This window comes from Primulina eburnea, chromosome 11 (genome assembly GCF_022965805.1).
Source record: "Primulina eburnea isolate SZY01 chromosome 11, ASM2296580v1, whole genome shotgun sequence".
In the NCBI taxonomy this organism is placed as follows: domain Eukaryota; kingdom Viridiplantae; phylum Streptophyta; class Magnoliopsida; order Lamiales; family Gesneriaceae; genus Primulina; species Primulina eburnea.
This window is the reverse complement of record NC_133111.1, coordinates 29,870,536-29,885,124: the sequence shown is the minus strand read 5'-3', so window position 1 is coordinate 29,885,124 and position 14,589 is coordinate 29,870,536. Positions and strand designations below refer to the sequence as shown.

Genomic DNA, 14,589 nt, shown 5'->3' with positions numbered 1-14,589 from the left:
AAGTGTGTAGAGTGATGAATGTCAAAAGAGCTTTGATACTTTGAAGCAAGCTCTTATTTTAGCGCCAGTTCTAGCCATGCCGACAGGGCAAGGTGAATTTGTGCTTTATACCGATGCATCTAAGCTCAGGCTTAAGCGCATTGTTGATGCAGCAGGGTCGAGTGATAGCTTATGCTTCCAGACATCTAAAGGTGCATGAGAAGAATTATCCGACGCATGACTTAGAATTAGCCGCCGTCGTCTTTGCATTGAAGATTTGGAGACACTACTTGTACGACGAGAAGTGCCAGATATTCACGGATCACAAGAGCCTCAAGTATTTCTTCACACAGAAAGAACTGAACATGAGAAAGAGACGGTGGTTAGAGTTGGTAAAGGACTACGACTGTGAGATTAGCTACCATCCGTGAAAGGCTAATGTTGTCGCAGGCGATTTGAGCAGGAAAGTGGCAGTTGTATCACAGTAGTCAGTACTGAAACCTCTTCAGTCTGAGATTCAGAGGTTTGATTTAGAAGTTTACGGCAAGGGCAGAGCTCCGAGGCTGTCTAATCTGACAGTCCAATTTCTCTGCTAGACCGCATTCGTGCAGATCAGTCTTCAGATGAGCAATTACAGAAATGCAAACTGAAGGATGAAGCTAAGGGCAGTGTTCTCTACACCGTGTCAGATGGTATTGTGAGGTACAGAGATAAAATGTGGGTGCCTAGTGTTTATTTGATCAGAGAGGATATTCTGACAGAGGAGCACGCATCTCCGTATTCTATTCACCCAGGAGGTACCAAGATGTATAAGGACCTACAGATTCTGTATTGGTGGCCAGGGATGAAGAGAGACATCCGCAGATTTGTGTCCGAATGCCTCACTTGTCAGCAGGTGAAGGCAAAGCATCAGAGGCCAGCAGGATTGGTTAAGCCACTCCCAATCCCAGAGTGGAATGGGAGAACATAACGATGGACTTCGTCGTTGGATTGCCTAGATCAGTCAGAGGCTTTAATGCCATTTGGGTTATCGTGGATCGACTCACGAAGTCAGCGCGTTTTTTGCCAGTGAAGACAAATTTCTCCATGACGCAATATGTGGAGCTTTATATCAGGGAGATAGTCCGTTTACATGGGTTCCCAGTTTTGATTGTGTCCGACAGGGACCCGAGGATTAAGTCGTCCTTCTTGAATAGCTTACATGCAGCCATGGGGACAAAGTTGCTGTTCAGTACAGCTTTTCACCCGCAGACAGATGTCCAGTCTGAGCGAGTGATTCGGATTTTAGAGGATTTACTGAGAGCCTGTATGATTGATTTTCAGGAGACTTGGGAGTCTAAGATACCTCTAGTGGATTTTACCTACAACAACAGCTTCCAGTCATCTATAGGTATGGCTCCCTAAGAGGATTTCTATGGAAGAAAGTGCAGATCACCAGTTCATTGGGACGAAGTTAGTGAGAGAGCAGATCTTGGTCCAGAGATAGTTCAGCAAACGGCCGATGTGGTGGTCAAGATTCGTGACAGAATGAAGACTGCCCAAAGCCGTCAGAAGAGCTATGCTGATATGAGGAGGAGAGATCTCGAGTTTGCCGTTGGTGATCATGTATTCGTCAAGATAGCACCTATGAAGGGCGTAATGAGATTTGGGAAGAGAGGCAAGCTGAGTCCGAGGTTTATTGGGCCGTTCGAGGTTTTGGACAGAGTTGGGACATTAGCTTACCGTGTAGCCCTTCCGCCGAATCTGGCTGGGGTACACAATGTGTTCCATGTCTCAATGCTGAGGAAGTACCTTGCGAATCCTTCGCATATTTTGAGTTACCTGTCATATGAGGAGCGACCGATTCAAATCCTAGACAGACAGGAGCGCAGACTCCGTAACAAAGTGACTAAGCTGATCAAAGTCCGGTGGCTAAATCAATCGGTGGAGGAAGCCACTTGGGAAGCAGAAACAGATATGAGACTTCGCTACCCAAAGTTGTTTGGTAAGACTTAACTTCGAGGACAAAATTTTTATAAGTGGGGGAGGAACTGTAGTGCCCAAATTCAGTACACGTATAATCAATGCATTTATTTAATTATTAAATCATTTAACTAAATTTAAATTGATTTTTAGCAGTGCATGATTTATGAAAATACATTATTTTAAATTATTTATGTTTATGTGATGCACAGTTAAAATGTTTTTCGAGTTTCATGTTTCAGACGATTATTCGAGGCGGGATTCAGGAAAAGACCAGTGACGATTTTTGGCAATTTTTAAAATGCGGTATTTTTATTTTAAGTTAGGAAGGGGTATTTTGAATAACTTATTTAGTTTTAATATTTTTAAAAGTCTAATTTTATCAATAGGTGATTTAATTAATTTAAACTTTTAAAATTAACATTTTTAGCGTGTTATTTTAATTAAGGAGTTTATTTAAAATTAGTATGTATTTTATTTCTAAGGAATTGATGAGCTAGTGTTGGATTAACTTTTAATTAGTGGTTAATTTATTATTAAGCAATTTATTTTCCCTAAATCACACCACTAACTCACGCCACACACACACACACATACATTTTTCACACACTAATATCAGCTAACACACACACAAATTTTAATTTAGATTTTTATTATTTTAAGAGAGCAAAACCTAGGTTCCTAGGAACCCTAGCAGCCGCTCCACTTCCCCCTATAATTCCCAGCGAATTTGCGTTTGTTTTCTTCAAGAATTTTAGCGCCACAGTCGTCTCCAATCAAGCCTCGCTCCGTTCCCGCGTCGGTATCGCCGTTTCAGGTAAATTTTATCATCATAAGGCACATATAATCTTTCTTTTGCTGCATCGATCATGTCATATTATATGTTGCGTTGTTTATGCATAAAAATATATGTTTGACGTTCATTGTTTGAGCAGGAAAACGGTTCGGATCAGTTTTGAGATAATTTTAGATTTGAAAACACATTTTTGCTATAATTTTTAAAACTACGACTTTTCGGTCGTGATTCTGAGAAAACTTTCAACGTAAAATTGTAGAACGTTTTGATTCCTTCGATTTGATTTAAAATTAGAAATATTTGGATAAAAATTGAGTGAGTTATGACCGTTTTCGTGGGACTGCTCAACTTGTGTTTCCTGACAATTATGTAAGTGATATGTTCTTGAAGTTATTTGTTGCAGGCTTTGTTGGGCATCTATGGGCTTGTGCTACTGCATTTAGATATGTTATGAGATGTATTTAGGTGTTATTTTGTGGTTCATTTGGGTCGGGATTGGCTTGGGATGTAATAGAAGTCGTAGAAAGCGAAGCGATGCCGAATTGCGGGTTATTGTTGTATTGAAATTACTTGTCGATGTTTGGGAACGTTCGAGGTGTTTGAATGGGTTTTAATCAATGTAATAACATTCTAGGATGAGTCTTGAGGTGTTGGTTCATGGTCCTTAGGCTTGGATTGAAAGGGTGAACGAATAAGTTAGTGAATTTTCGTGAGTTTGCAAGTCCAGTGCCTATCCGGACCCCTACACGGAGTCCGTGTCCGTTTTCCTTCAAAAATACGAAATTCCAGTGCCTACCCGGACCCCTACACGGGGTCCGTGTACCCTATTAAAAAAAAATTAGGATTTGCTTCGGTGTTCTATATCATGGTTTAGCACCATGGTTAAAATTTATTTACGTAAAAATATAGGATTTTTTTTATGGTTTTATGTCATGGTTTAGTACGATGGTTATACGAGGCCAAGTCCGGAGCGACCTAGAATGTCATAAGCTACTTATTCACTTTGGTGGTGAGCTCAAGTACCTACATCTAAGATATGCAAGTTAAGTATTTAAAATTCATGTTAGTTTGTGCAGTAACGGCCCCAAGTGAGATCCAACGAATCCCTCAACGCCAAGTAAGTATGTTGACGTAGCAAAAGAAAATATTTCAAGTTTTTGAGGTATGCTAAATGTCTTGTGACCAAATTATGAATGGGTTTGGAAGTCGGTGAACGTGGCCGAGGACCTCTCTACCCCGTTAAATTATGAACGGGTTAGATCGTGATGGGAAAACGTTAAATTATTAACGGGGGCCAACCAGCCCATTAAATTATGAACAGGGATCTCATGTATGTGGCAGTGGATACGCCTCTGTCAGCCTAGTAATACGGTTTGTCTGATCAGGCATTTATTATGTATGGGTCACTTTCTTTGAAACATGCCTATACGCAAAGAGAATTATGAAGTATGTATGTTTAAGTATGTTCAAGTATGCAAGCATGTTTATGAAAGTTTCACGTTATGGCACGTCTAAGATACGTACATATGTTCAAGTTATTCCAAGATCAAGTTTAAGTATGTACGCTCTATTTTGAAATTTGCATGTGGTTTTATTACGTATTATTCAGTTATTTTCAGTTTATACGTGTTGAGTCTTTAGACTTACTAGACTTGATCGATGCAGGTGAGGATGTCTATGAGGAGACAGGAGGTGGGGACCAAGGAGTAGGCTTAGACTAAGCGGGAGGCTAGACCCGAAGAAAGCCCACGTTATTTTAATATTTTTATGCAAGTTTAAAATACTCTGATTTTATGCTTTGGTGAGGGATGTTTGGAACAAGCATTTTGTTAGCAAAATTTTATTGGTGATGGATGATTTCAAAGATATTTTATGAGTTGACGACCGTATGGATGTTTTTATTTAAGAAAATTTTAAATTTTTCCACAAATTTTAAGTAGCAAAAGTACGGTTCGTTACACTTGACCTCAAAGTCAAATTATTGTAATAGCAAAATCCACCTTATCAGACGTGGTTTTGCATCCTTCTTGGCGAACAGGTAGCGAATAGATGCATGGTCAGTGAAAACGATTAACTTTGTGCCGATCAAATAAGGCCTGAATTTTTTGAAAGCAAACACTACTGCAAGCATTTCTTTCTCAGTTGTATTGTAATTTTGTTGTGCAGCATCCATTTTGCGGTTTGCGTAGTAAATTGCCCTAAACACCTTTTCCCTTCTTTGGTCTAAAACAGCGCCCACTGCAGAGTCACTTGCATCACACATTAGCTCAAAGAGCTGCTTCCAGTCCGGCACTATCATAATAGGTGTAGTCACCAATGCCATTTTGATCTTCTCAAATGCCTGCAAACAATCATCATCAAATATAAAAGTCGACTCCTTTTCAAGTAAATTACATAGGGGTTTAGTGATCTTAGAAAAATCTTTAATAAATCTACGATAAAACCCATCATGTCCTAAGAAGCTCCTAATTCCCTGGATGCTCTTTGCGGAGGAAGTTTTTCAATGGCAACCACCTTAGCTCTGTCTACCTATAGTCCCCGATAAGACACTTTATGTCCAAGAACAATGCCCTCTTGGACATAAAATGGTATTTCTCCCAGTCAAGAACTAAGGTCTTTTCTTGGCATTCTGCAAAACAAGGGATAGGTTGTGTAAACAATGTTCAAATGAAGAGCCAAATACTGAGAAGTCGTCCATGAAGACTTCCATGATCTCCTCCACCATGTCTGCAAATATGGCCATCATGCACCTCTGGAAAGTGGCAGGTGCATTGCATAACCCAAATGGCATTCTCCTAAAAGCAAACGTGCCATAGGGACACGTGAAAGTAGTCTTCTCCTAATCTTCTGGCGCTATAACAATTTGGTTATACCCTGAATAATCATCTAAAAAGGAATAATGACAATAGCCAGCAAGTTTATCAAGCATTTGATCAATAAAAGGCAGTGGAAAATGATCTTCACGTGTCGCATTGTTCAACTTTCTATAACCAATACATACTCGCCAACCAGTTACAGTACGAGTAGATATCAGTTCATCATTTTCGTTTCTAATTACAGTTATCCCACCCTTTTTAGGCACAACTTGTACAGGAGATACCCAACTACTATCAGAAATAGCATAAATTACACCAGCATTCAGTAATTTCAATACCTCATTTTTCACAACCTCTTTCATTGCTGGATTCAATCTCCTCTCGTGATCCACATAAGGAGTATATGACTCCTCCATCAAAATTTTATGCATGCATATAGTGGGGCTAATTCCCCTAATATCAGAAATCGACCATCTTAAAGCCGTTTTAAATTTCCTCAATACTCTCAATAATTTAACTTTTTCAGTACAAGTAAGAGAGGAAGAGATGATTACCGGATACTTCGACTTTTCACCTAAAAATGCATAGCAAAGGTGACTTGGCAGCTCCTTCAAATCAGGGGAAGGAAATATTACCTTTGTTTGCTCATTCACCTCCAATTCCTCAAGCGGTGCATCCATTTTTCTTTCTTTCTGTGCTGCTTCAAGAGCCAACAACTGCTCTTTCACTTCCCAATTGCCTTCATCCACAGTTCCTGCAGTGCTTATCAAACAGCACTCGAAAGGATCCCTAGTTCCTGCACATTCAAGAGACATACATGAGTCTATAATATCAATACTTTTACAAGTGCTTACCTCATTTGATACCTTCATGGCGTGATAGAAATTAAAAATGACTTCTTCTCCACCAACTCTTAAGGTGAGTTCACCCTTATGCACATCTATCAATTCCCTTCCAGTCGCCAGGAACGGTCTCCCAAAGATTAATGGAGCATCCTGATCCTCTTCCATATCTAAAATCACAAAGTCCGCAGGAAAAATAAATTTCTCCACTTTTACCAGTACATCTTCGACGATCCCACGTGAATACGTGAGGCTTCTGTCTGCAAGCTGTAAGGTGATAGTGGTAGGTTTGACTTCTCCAAGCTCCAAATCCCTGTAAATAGAAAATGGCATCAAATTAATACTTGCTCCTAAATCACATAAAGCTTTACTACATTTAGAACCACCAATAAAGCAATGAATAGTAAAACTCCCTGGATCTTTTAATTTCTATGGTAGTTTCTTTTGCAGGATGGCGCTACATTCTTAAGTCAATTTCACAGTCTCAAAATCCTGCAACTTCCTCTTCTTAGACATCACATCTTTAATAAATTTTGCATAATTCGGCATTTGCTCCAAAGCATCAACAAATGGTATGTTGATGTGTATCTTCTTAAAGATCTCCAAAAATTTTGCAAATTGATCATCCAATTTCTTCTTTTTGAACCTCTGCGGATATGGAAGATTCGGCTGAAATACAGGAGGTTTTTCGACTTCAACTTCGTCATTGGGCTTTTGATTTTTCTCTTCTTTTTCATTGTCAAACTCACCTTCTTCAACTGTCTTCTCCTTGTCCATTCCCTCCATGGAACTTTGCACCTCTAACTCTTTTCCACTTCTCAAAGTAACTGCCTTGCATTGTTCTTTTGGGTTAACCTCCTGTGTTACTAGGAAATTGACCCCTGTTCTGATCTCTCAAAGCGTTGGCTAACTGTCCGATTTGTGTCTCCAGAGATTTCATTGTGGCCCCCATATTTCCCATGTGAGTCTCCATGTTGTCCAGACGAGACTCGGTTCTTGCCATCCTTTTTCCAGACTCAGCAACAAATGTTCCTACCAAATCCTCAAACGAAGTCTTTCCTTCCCCCTTTGATGCATTGAACCCCGGTGGAGGATTCAACACATTTTTATTATTTGCATAAGAAAAATTTTCATGATTTCTTAATCCTGGATGATAAGTATTAGGGGGAGGGTTACCTCAATATCCTCTGAATCCTCCAAAATTTCTGTTGTTGACATACTGAGCTTATTCAAGAATAGATTGTTCTTCAGCAATAGTCGATGGACTCTCAGTTTCTGATTTGCTTACCTTATTCATCGCGGCTATTTGAGTGGTCAATGAAGATACCTGAGCAGTGAGTGACGTAATAGGATCCACAGCATAAATTCCAGCTGTCATTTTTACTCCTGCCCTTTCAGACGGCCACTGGTAGCTATTTATCATCATCTGTTCAAGCAAGTCGTAAGCTTGCTCGGGAGATTTAGCAAAGATCGTGCCACCAGCTGCTGTGTCCACTGTTCCTCTTGTTTGCCCATTCAGACCGTTGTAGAATAATTAAATTTGCACCCAGTCTTCAAACCCATGGTTCGGGCACTTTCTCAACAACTCCTTGTATCTTTCCCATGCCTCGTACAATTGCTCAAAATCTGTCTGCCTGAAAGTGCTAATCTCAATCTTCAACTGTGCAGACTTTGCAGGGTGAAAGTATTTCGCCAGAAATTTCATCGCCAGCTCCCTGCCATGTCGTGATAATTCTCAAGGGAAGCGATTGGAGACATCCTCTAGCATGATCCCTAAGAGAAAACGGAAACAAACGCAGTCTAATAATATCATCAGGAACATTATTAATCTTTACCGTGTCCGTTATCTCCAAGAAGGTCCTCAAGTGAACGTGAGGATCAGAAGTAGCAGTCCCAACAAACTGGTTTTGCTGAACCATATTGATTAGAGCAGTCTTCAGCTTGAAATTATTTGTTGACGGTCCCTCTTGCAATACCAGAGTAATGATTGTTGATCACTGGTCGGAAGTGATCTCTGATAGGAATGGCCACTGGCGAGAAGTGATCTCTGATAGGAATGGCCACTGGCGAGAAGTGATCACTGGCGAGAAGTGATCTCTGATAGGAATTGCTTGTATCTCTTCTCTCCTTGCTTTTCTTAATTTTCTCGCAGTTCTTTCGATCTCCGGGTCAAAAATCAGCAAGTTTGAGTTTTGCGATCTTAGCATACACTTTCAAGCAGGAAAAAATGAAAAACTCAATCAATATAAAATAAAATAAAAATAAAAGCTCTAAATTAAAATCTAGACTAATTGGTAACAATACTGATATAAATTCAAATTTGACACTTCCGGCAACGGCGCCAAAAACTTGTTGCGTGTTTTCTTAAATGCTCGCAAGCGCACGATGTCAAGTTTTAGTACTGATTAGAGTACAGATATCGATCCCACGAGGATTGTGTAAAAAATGTATATCAGTTCTTGTAATTAAAATAGTCTCAATTTTATTTAGAATAATCAATTAAAAGATTGATTTGTTTGAACGAATTAATTGAAAACAATGAATTAATTAAATCACCAAATTGAGAAATAATAATGAGAGAAAATATCTAGAGAAATGATTTCACAAAGTTTCCACGATAATTATTCCCAGTTGAATTTATAAAAAGTTTTATTTTTGAGATATATGTGATATGTCTTGTGGCCACCTCACGCTTATGGGATTGCAGCTTATGGGATTATTACTTCACCTGGTGAAATCATTTTAGTGAATTAATAAATTAATTTGGGATAATAATTTTCTTGCATGCATGACTAATTCTTTAAATTAAATTACTAGCATGTTAAGTCACAATTTCTTAAATAAAATAAGCCTAGATTAACTTATCTCAATTGGTCACACATTTTAATTTAGGCTTGTAATTAAATTATTGGACATAAAGGAACTTATTTACTACTTAACTCCAATTAATTAATTAAATCCCTAAACATTATTTTTCATTAAAATAATTATTCTTTATCTTAAATAAATTCTAGGAATATTTTCTTATCATTAAATTTTATCTCAATACTCCAACTTCAGTCCGACCTCGCTTATTTATCCAAAAAGATAAAAGTTAAACTACTGCGATTTAAAATAAATGATCGTGACTTAATGAAATTTAAAATGCTTTAAATAATAAAGAAATCATTTTTAATTTAAATAATATTAATTATGCATGACTTATATGTAGTCTCATTTAACGGATTCTACACAACATCAGAACCCGTCCTGTTTCTACCAACATTGAAGTAGATCATTGGAGTGATATGACCTCCAATACCTCTCACACACCCATCATGTTATTCAGTCTCAAGTGCTTTTGTAAGTATACCATCTTTTGGCCCTTCAATTTTCAGCTTACCCTCCCGTTTTTCTTGTATATAAGCATCCTATAATATTTAAAACATTTTTTATTGAATGAGTACAGTTGCAATAAAATTATTGGTTGACTTATTTTCATTTTGCTTACAATCTTATCCACTCTTTTTGTCAAATCATCGCCTTCAAAGCTCCCTTCTTTGTTGAGTCGTCCTTTCTTCCAAATAATAGCTCTATTGATCTCATCATCATCACATAATTCAGCAGCCTACAACAAGAAAATAGTAACTTATCAAACTCCAGATAATATCAAACTACAAAAATCCCAGATAAAATAAAGAGATTTAAAAACATCAAAAAATAAAATCTCAATTGGTTGACTTACTATTTTTTTGGCAAAGCATGCATATCCTTTATGTGCAAGCCTATGAGGGTATATATTCTGCTTTCTTCTCTCTTTTTGTTGATCACTTAGTCTCTAGTTATTTCAGAAATTCCACAATCAAATTTCAATATAAATAATGAATTATGGTAGACTAATTTTGAAAGAAAAAATTAAGAATCTTACAATGAAGTCGTCTGACATGCGACTAATGACAAAAGAACTCCAATCATAGCCAGTAGGTGGCTCGTTCAGCTCTTCTGGCTTGTCAAGCTTGCTTAAAATGAATGTTCGAGTGAGATGAGTTTTGTATTGACGCCACTTGTTATTTGTTGATTTAAAATAGCCCTTCTTCCATGTTGTGTCAACATTGTACGTCAACTTGTAAAATAAAAAAATGGAAATAAGTTCAAAAAATAAATTAATAACATTAAATGTACCATATAATCTAAATATTATACCTGTAAAAACATGACAACTTACTTACATTAACCGATTCCCATATCAATTTTTAACATCACTTTGAACCCGCTTCCAATTTTTGTAACTAATCCTAATCTTTTCTCGAGAAAGTACGCCAATATAACTTTTCATTTCAACAGCAGCTTTTCCTATTGATTGTCCAAGTTTATTGAATGTAACATCCTTTCTAATTCCTTGAACCTTTTGTCTAGCAAGCTTATCCATATGTGTCCGACCTCTAGAATTTCTTGTGGTTTCGGTATCTGTTGATACCAAATTTGTGTTGCATTACCAGCTTTCTCGCGTGCCAGTAGACGTAATTTTTTCTTTACCCTTCTCAATACTTGCATGTTGTCTTAATCTCTTACTGTTTCCAACCATGTCATCACCAGGAGAACCTATCTTAAGGTTGGTATTGGATGTCATCAAGTCCACAAATCTATAGACAAAAAAAAAATGGTGTTAACAATTGATATATGTAACATAATTTATAGGCAGAATTTACAACCATAATTTTGAAAAATAATATGCTTACTATGGAAACTACAGCATTGAGAAATTCGAAAACACATTGCACCACTGTTCCACAAAATAGAATCTATGCAGCTTTTATATTGCAACACTAAAGGAACAAGTAGAACATATAATATACTGAACAGATGTTTGTAATTAAACAATCAATTGATGACCAAACAACAAATTGAGAACCCACAACAACACGATAAAAACGAAGACAAGATAAGAAATCAATAGTCAAAATCAACGTAACAAATCAATAGTCAAAATCAAGATAACAAATCATTGGTTAAATATTGTTAACTCAAGTCCCATCACAGTCTTCAAGAACGCATGGTGGTTCATTATCATCTGCTCCGTCAACATCCATCGATGGCAAGCCTCTGCTAAAACATTGATAGTGGAGAATAGTGTCTTCACACTCGTCACCCTTTATGTATTAAAAATACTCCCTACTTGGTGTTGCAAGTACAACACTCCATAAAGGATCTTCAGGATCTTCAATGTAAAATACTTTCTTTGCTTGACTAGCCAAGATGAAAGAGTCGGATTTGAATCCAATTCTATTGAGGTTTATCAACGTGAACCCAAGATCATCTATGGTGATACCACCATTATTTTCCACCCACTTACATTTAAACATTGGAATTTGAAATCTGTGGTAATCAAGTAACCATATTTCCTCTTGCACTAGCAACTTGCATTGTCTTTGCGACTAAGCTAACTCCAGAGTTCTGAACAACTAGTACATCATTACGCTCTTTTGTAGCGTAAGTAACCCCATCAATCAAATAACCAGAGTACTTTAAGACTTGCTTGCTAGGTCCGTGCGCTATCCACTTCAATCATTCTGATACTTGATGTGTTGAATGGTCAACTACATGTGCAACATATATTTTTGTATGTGATAAATTATTTGTCTTGCGTAAATTGAACCAAAGAATGTATGAAAATACGTAATGCATAAGTAACTTACACGATCACGCAACCAAATAATAAATGTTCGGTTATGCTCATCTTGTAACCACTTCTTCGACTTAGCCCTATGAGGAAATCTTGCGATCAAATACTCCATGTGTTTACTTGTAAGCAAAGCGCGTGAAATATTATTAATTTGGAGAAATTACTTGATATAAAGATCAATCTCAACATCATTTTCCAATACATAACGATGTGCTTGCTGCAACTCATCGTGACAAGCGGAGTGCACTACTGCACTAGATAAAGGCTTCGTAAGTTCTATTTGTCGATAACTTGATGGGATCCCAATTGTGTGCGTACTAGACAGATAGTCTGAGCAAAATTCAATAGCCTCTTTAGCAATATAACATTCAGCTATACAACCTTCAGCTCGATTGCGATTTCACGCATAGCCTTTCAAAACCTTCATTGTATCTTTCAAACGGGTACATGTACCTATACCAAATCGGTCCACACAATTTCACCTCACGCACAAGATGAATAGTCAGATGAATCATTATGTCAAAAAATGAAGGTGGAAAATACTTTTCAAGTAAACACAATATCGTCACAATCTCTCTTTGCATTTCATCCAACTTTGACACATCTATCACTTTATTAGATAACACATTGAAGAAGAAACACAATTGAGTGATAGTGTCTCTGACATGTTTGGGCAAGACACCACGGATGGCCACTGGAAGCAATTGTTGTATTAAAGTGTGGTAGTCGTGTGACTTAAGGCCAACAAGTCTCAATTCCTTCATCGATACAAGGTTTCTAACAATTGATGAGTCACATGCAGGGACTTTAATTCCAGCCAAAGTATTCAAAACCTTTCTTTTTTTCAACCTTACTAAGTGTATAATATGCTGTTGGCAAATACGTTCTCTTCTCCCCCATATTTGGTGCTAAATCTGATCGCACATTCATTTCCATAAGGTCTAATCTCGCGGCTACTCCATCCTTTGTTTTTCCAAGAATGTCAAGTAACGTACCAATGAGACATTCACATACATTTTTTTCAATGTGCATCACATCAAGAACATGTCGAACATGTAGATGTTCCCAATACTCAAGTTAAAAGAATATTGATTTCTTTTTCCAGCAAGATTTTATCTCATCCTTGTTCGACTTAAGCACCCCGATACTTTTTCCCCAGCGACAATTAATTCTTCCAACTCTTTCCAAAACTTCATGGCCACTCAATGGTTTTGGTGTGGGGTTGAAGTCTTGGTTACCGTTCTTTGTCGTCGATAAGGATGAGTTGCAGGTAGAAACCTATATGGCCTGTATATGACATTTTCCTACTATGCTTCAATCTTTTTGAATAGGTGTAACCCGGGTGTTAATCTGCGAAATGATTTATTGTGAATTTATATGATTATGAGAGGATTAATCGGGACACGATTTGATTCAGCATGAAAAGATGTATGTGCGAGGACAATAGGTCTCGCTCATATGCGCTGACATGATGCACGCATATGCGCGAGATGGGAAGGGGGCCTCGTGCATATGCGCGGAGGGTGTGCGCGCATATGCACGAGCCTGTGCAAAGAAAATTGTAAAGTCCAGAGAACCTCGCACATATGCGCGAAAATGGGGGGCGCATATGCGCGAGCTGCCGAGAAGCTAAGCAAGGAGACCAGTAGGCCTCGCGCATATGCGCCGAGGAGAGCCGTGCATATGCGCGAGACGTTTTACTTGAAACAATGAGCCACCTAGCCTTCACATGCAATATAATATGTAAATCCTTTTCATTCCTTAGAAATTGGCAGAGGAAGAACGAAAATCTTTGGGGAGAAAGCTTAAGTCCTTCGAATAAGAAATTTAAAGATTACGCAAAATCTGCCTGTCAGAATTTCAATTCGACTTCAGTACGGTGTTACTATCGACGCAGGCTACAACTGGACGTAAGTTTTCTTAAGTTTTAATATAATTTGAAATTATGGTATTACCAGAATCGGATATGATTCATTTATGGTGTTTCTGATATGTTAAACATCATATAATTGAAACCAGATTGAAGAACGGTTATTGTATGAAATTGTTATGAATTTCGGAGTTGATTTGATTGATATTTGGTATCAGATCTGTACGGTTATTGATTATGAGATATTGGGATTGATATCTGACTGATATTATATTGCTGGGTATATTGAGACTGTGTCATTATGCCATTGAAACGGAATATGATTGAGTTCTGATTATATCCAGTATTGATTGAGTGGGGTATTGATATTGTATTCCTCGCTATTTTCATTTCCAGATTGAGTATTGACAGACTTTGAATTCGAGACTTCGTTTTCAGCCGATCGACATAACGAAAGGTATAAATCAATGTTAACCGGGAGATCGAATTGAGTCAGATTGGACTCGAGTTTCCCAAAAATCACATACTTTATTTATTGCATTGATGTTTGCAATTCTTGATATTGATATGCTTAGTCTATTGATTTATATTAAAGCATGAGTTAGAGTTTTTGGGCAGATTTGCCTAGTCTTTGGCAGAACCGCCAAGTCACTGGACTTTTG

The 14,589-nt window shown here is 37.7% G+C and overlaps 1 protein-coding gene across 5 annotated transcripts in view; it reads right to left on the bottom strand.

The window, feature by feature from the left end:
- LOC140804954 (uncharacterized) overlaps nt 1–10,350 on the bottom strand; it is an 81,455-nt gene extending 71,105 nt beyond the window's left edge. The window contains exons 1-4 of one of the 5 annotated variants that reach the window (XR_012112240.1): nt 10,303–10,350; nt 10,120–10,212; nt 9,886–10,002; nt 9,634–9,789 (exon numbers count right to left, since the gene is read on the bottom strand). Coding sequence is in view for 2 of the 5 variants with exons in the window: in XM_073161121.1 (XP_073017222.1) it covers nt 9,716–9,805; nt 9,886–10,002; nt 10,120–10,212; nt 10,303–10,320 (318 nt within the window). In the remaining 3 variants the exon portion in view is untranslated. Of the gene's footprint in view, nt 1–9,633; nt 9,806–9,885; nt 10,003–10,119; nt 10,213–10,302 lie in introns of those variants that run through there. The other 4 variants (XM_073161121.1, XM_073161120.1, XR_012112239.1 and 1 more) reach the window with 4 other exon arrangements.
- Nucleotides 10,351–14,589: the final 4,239 nt, after the last annotated feature.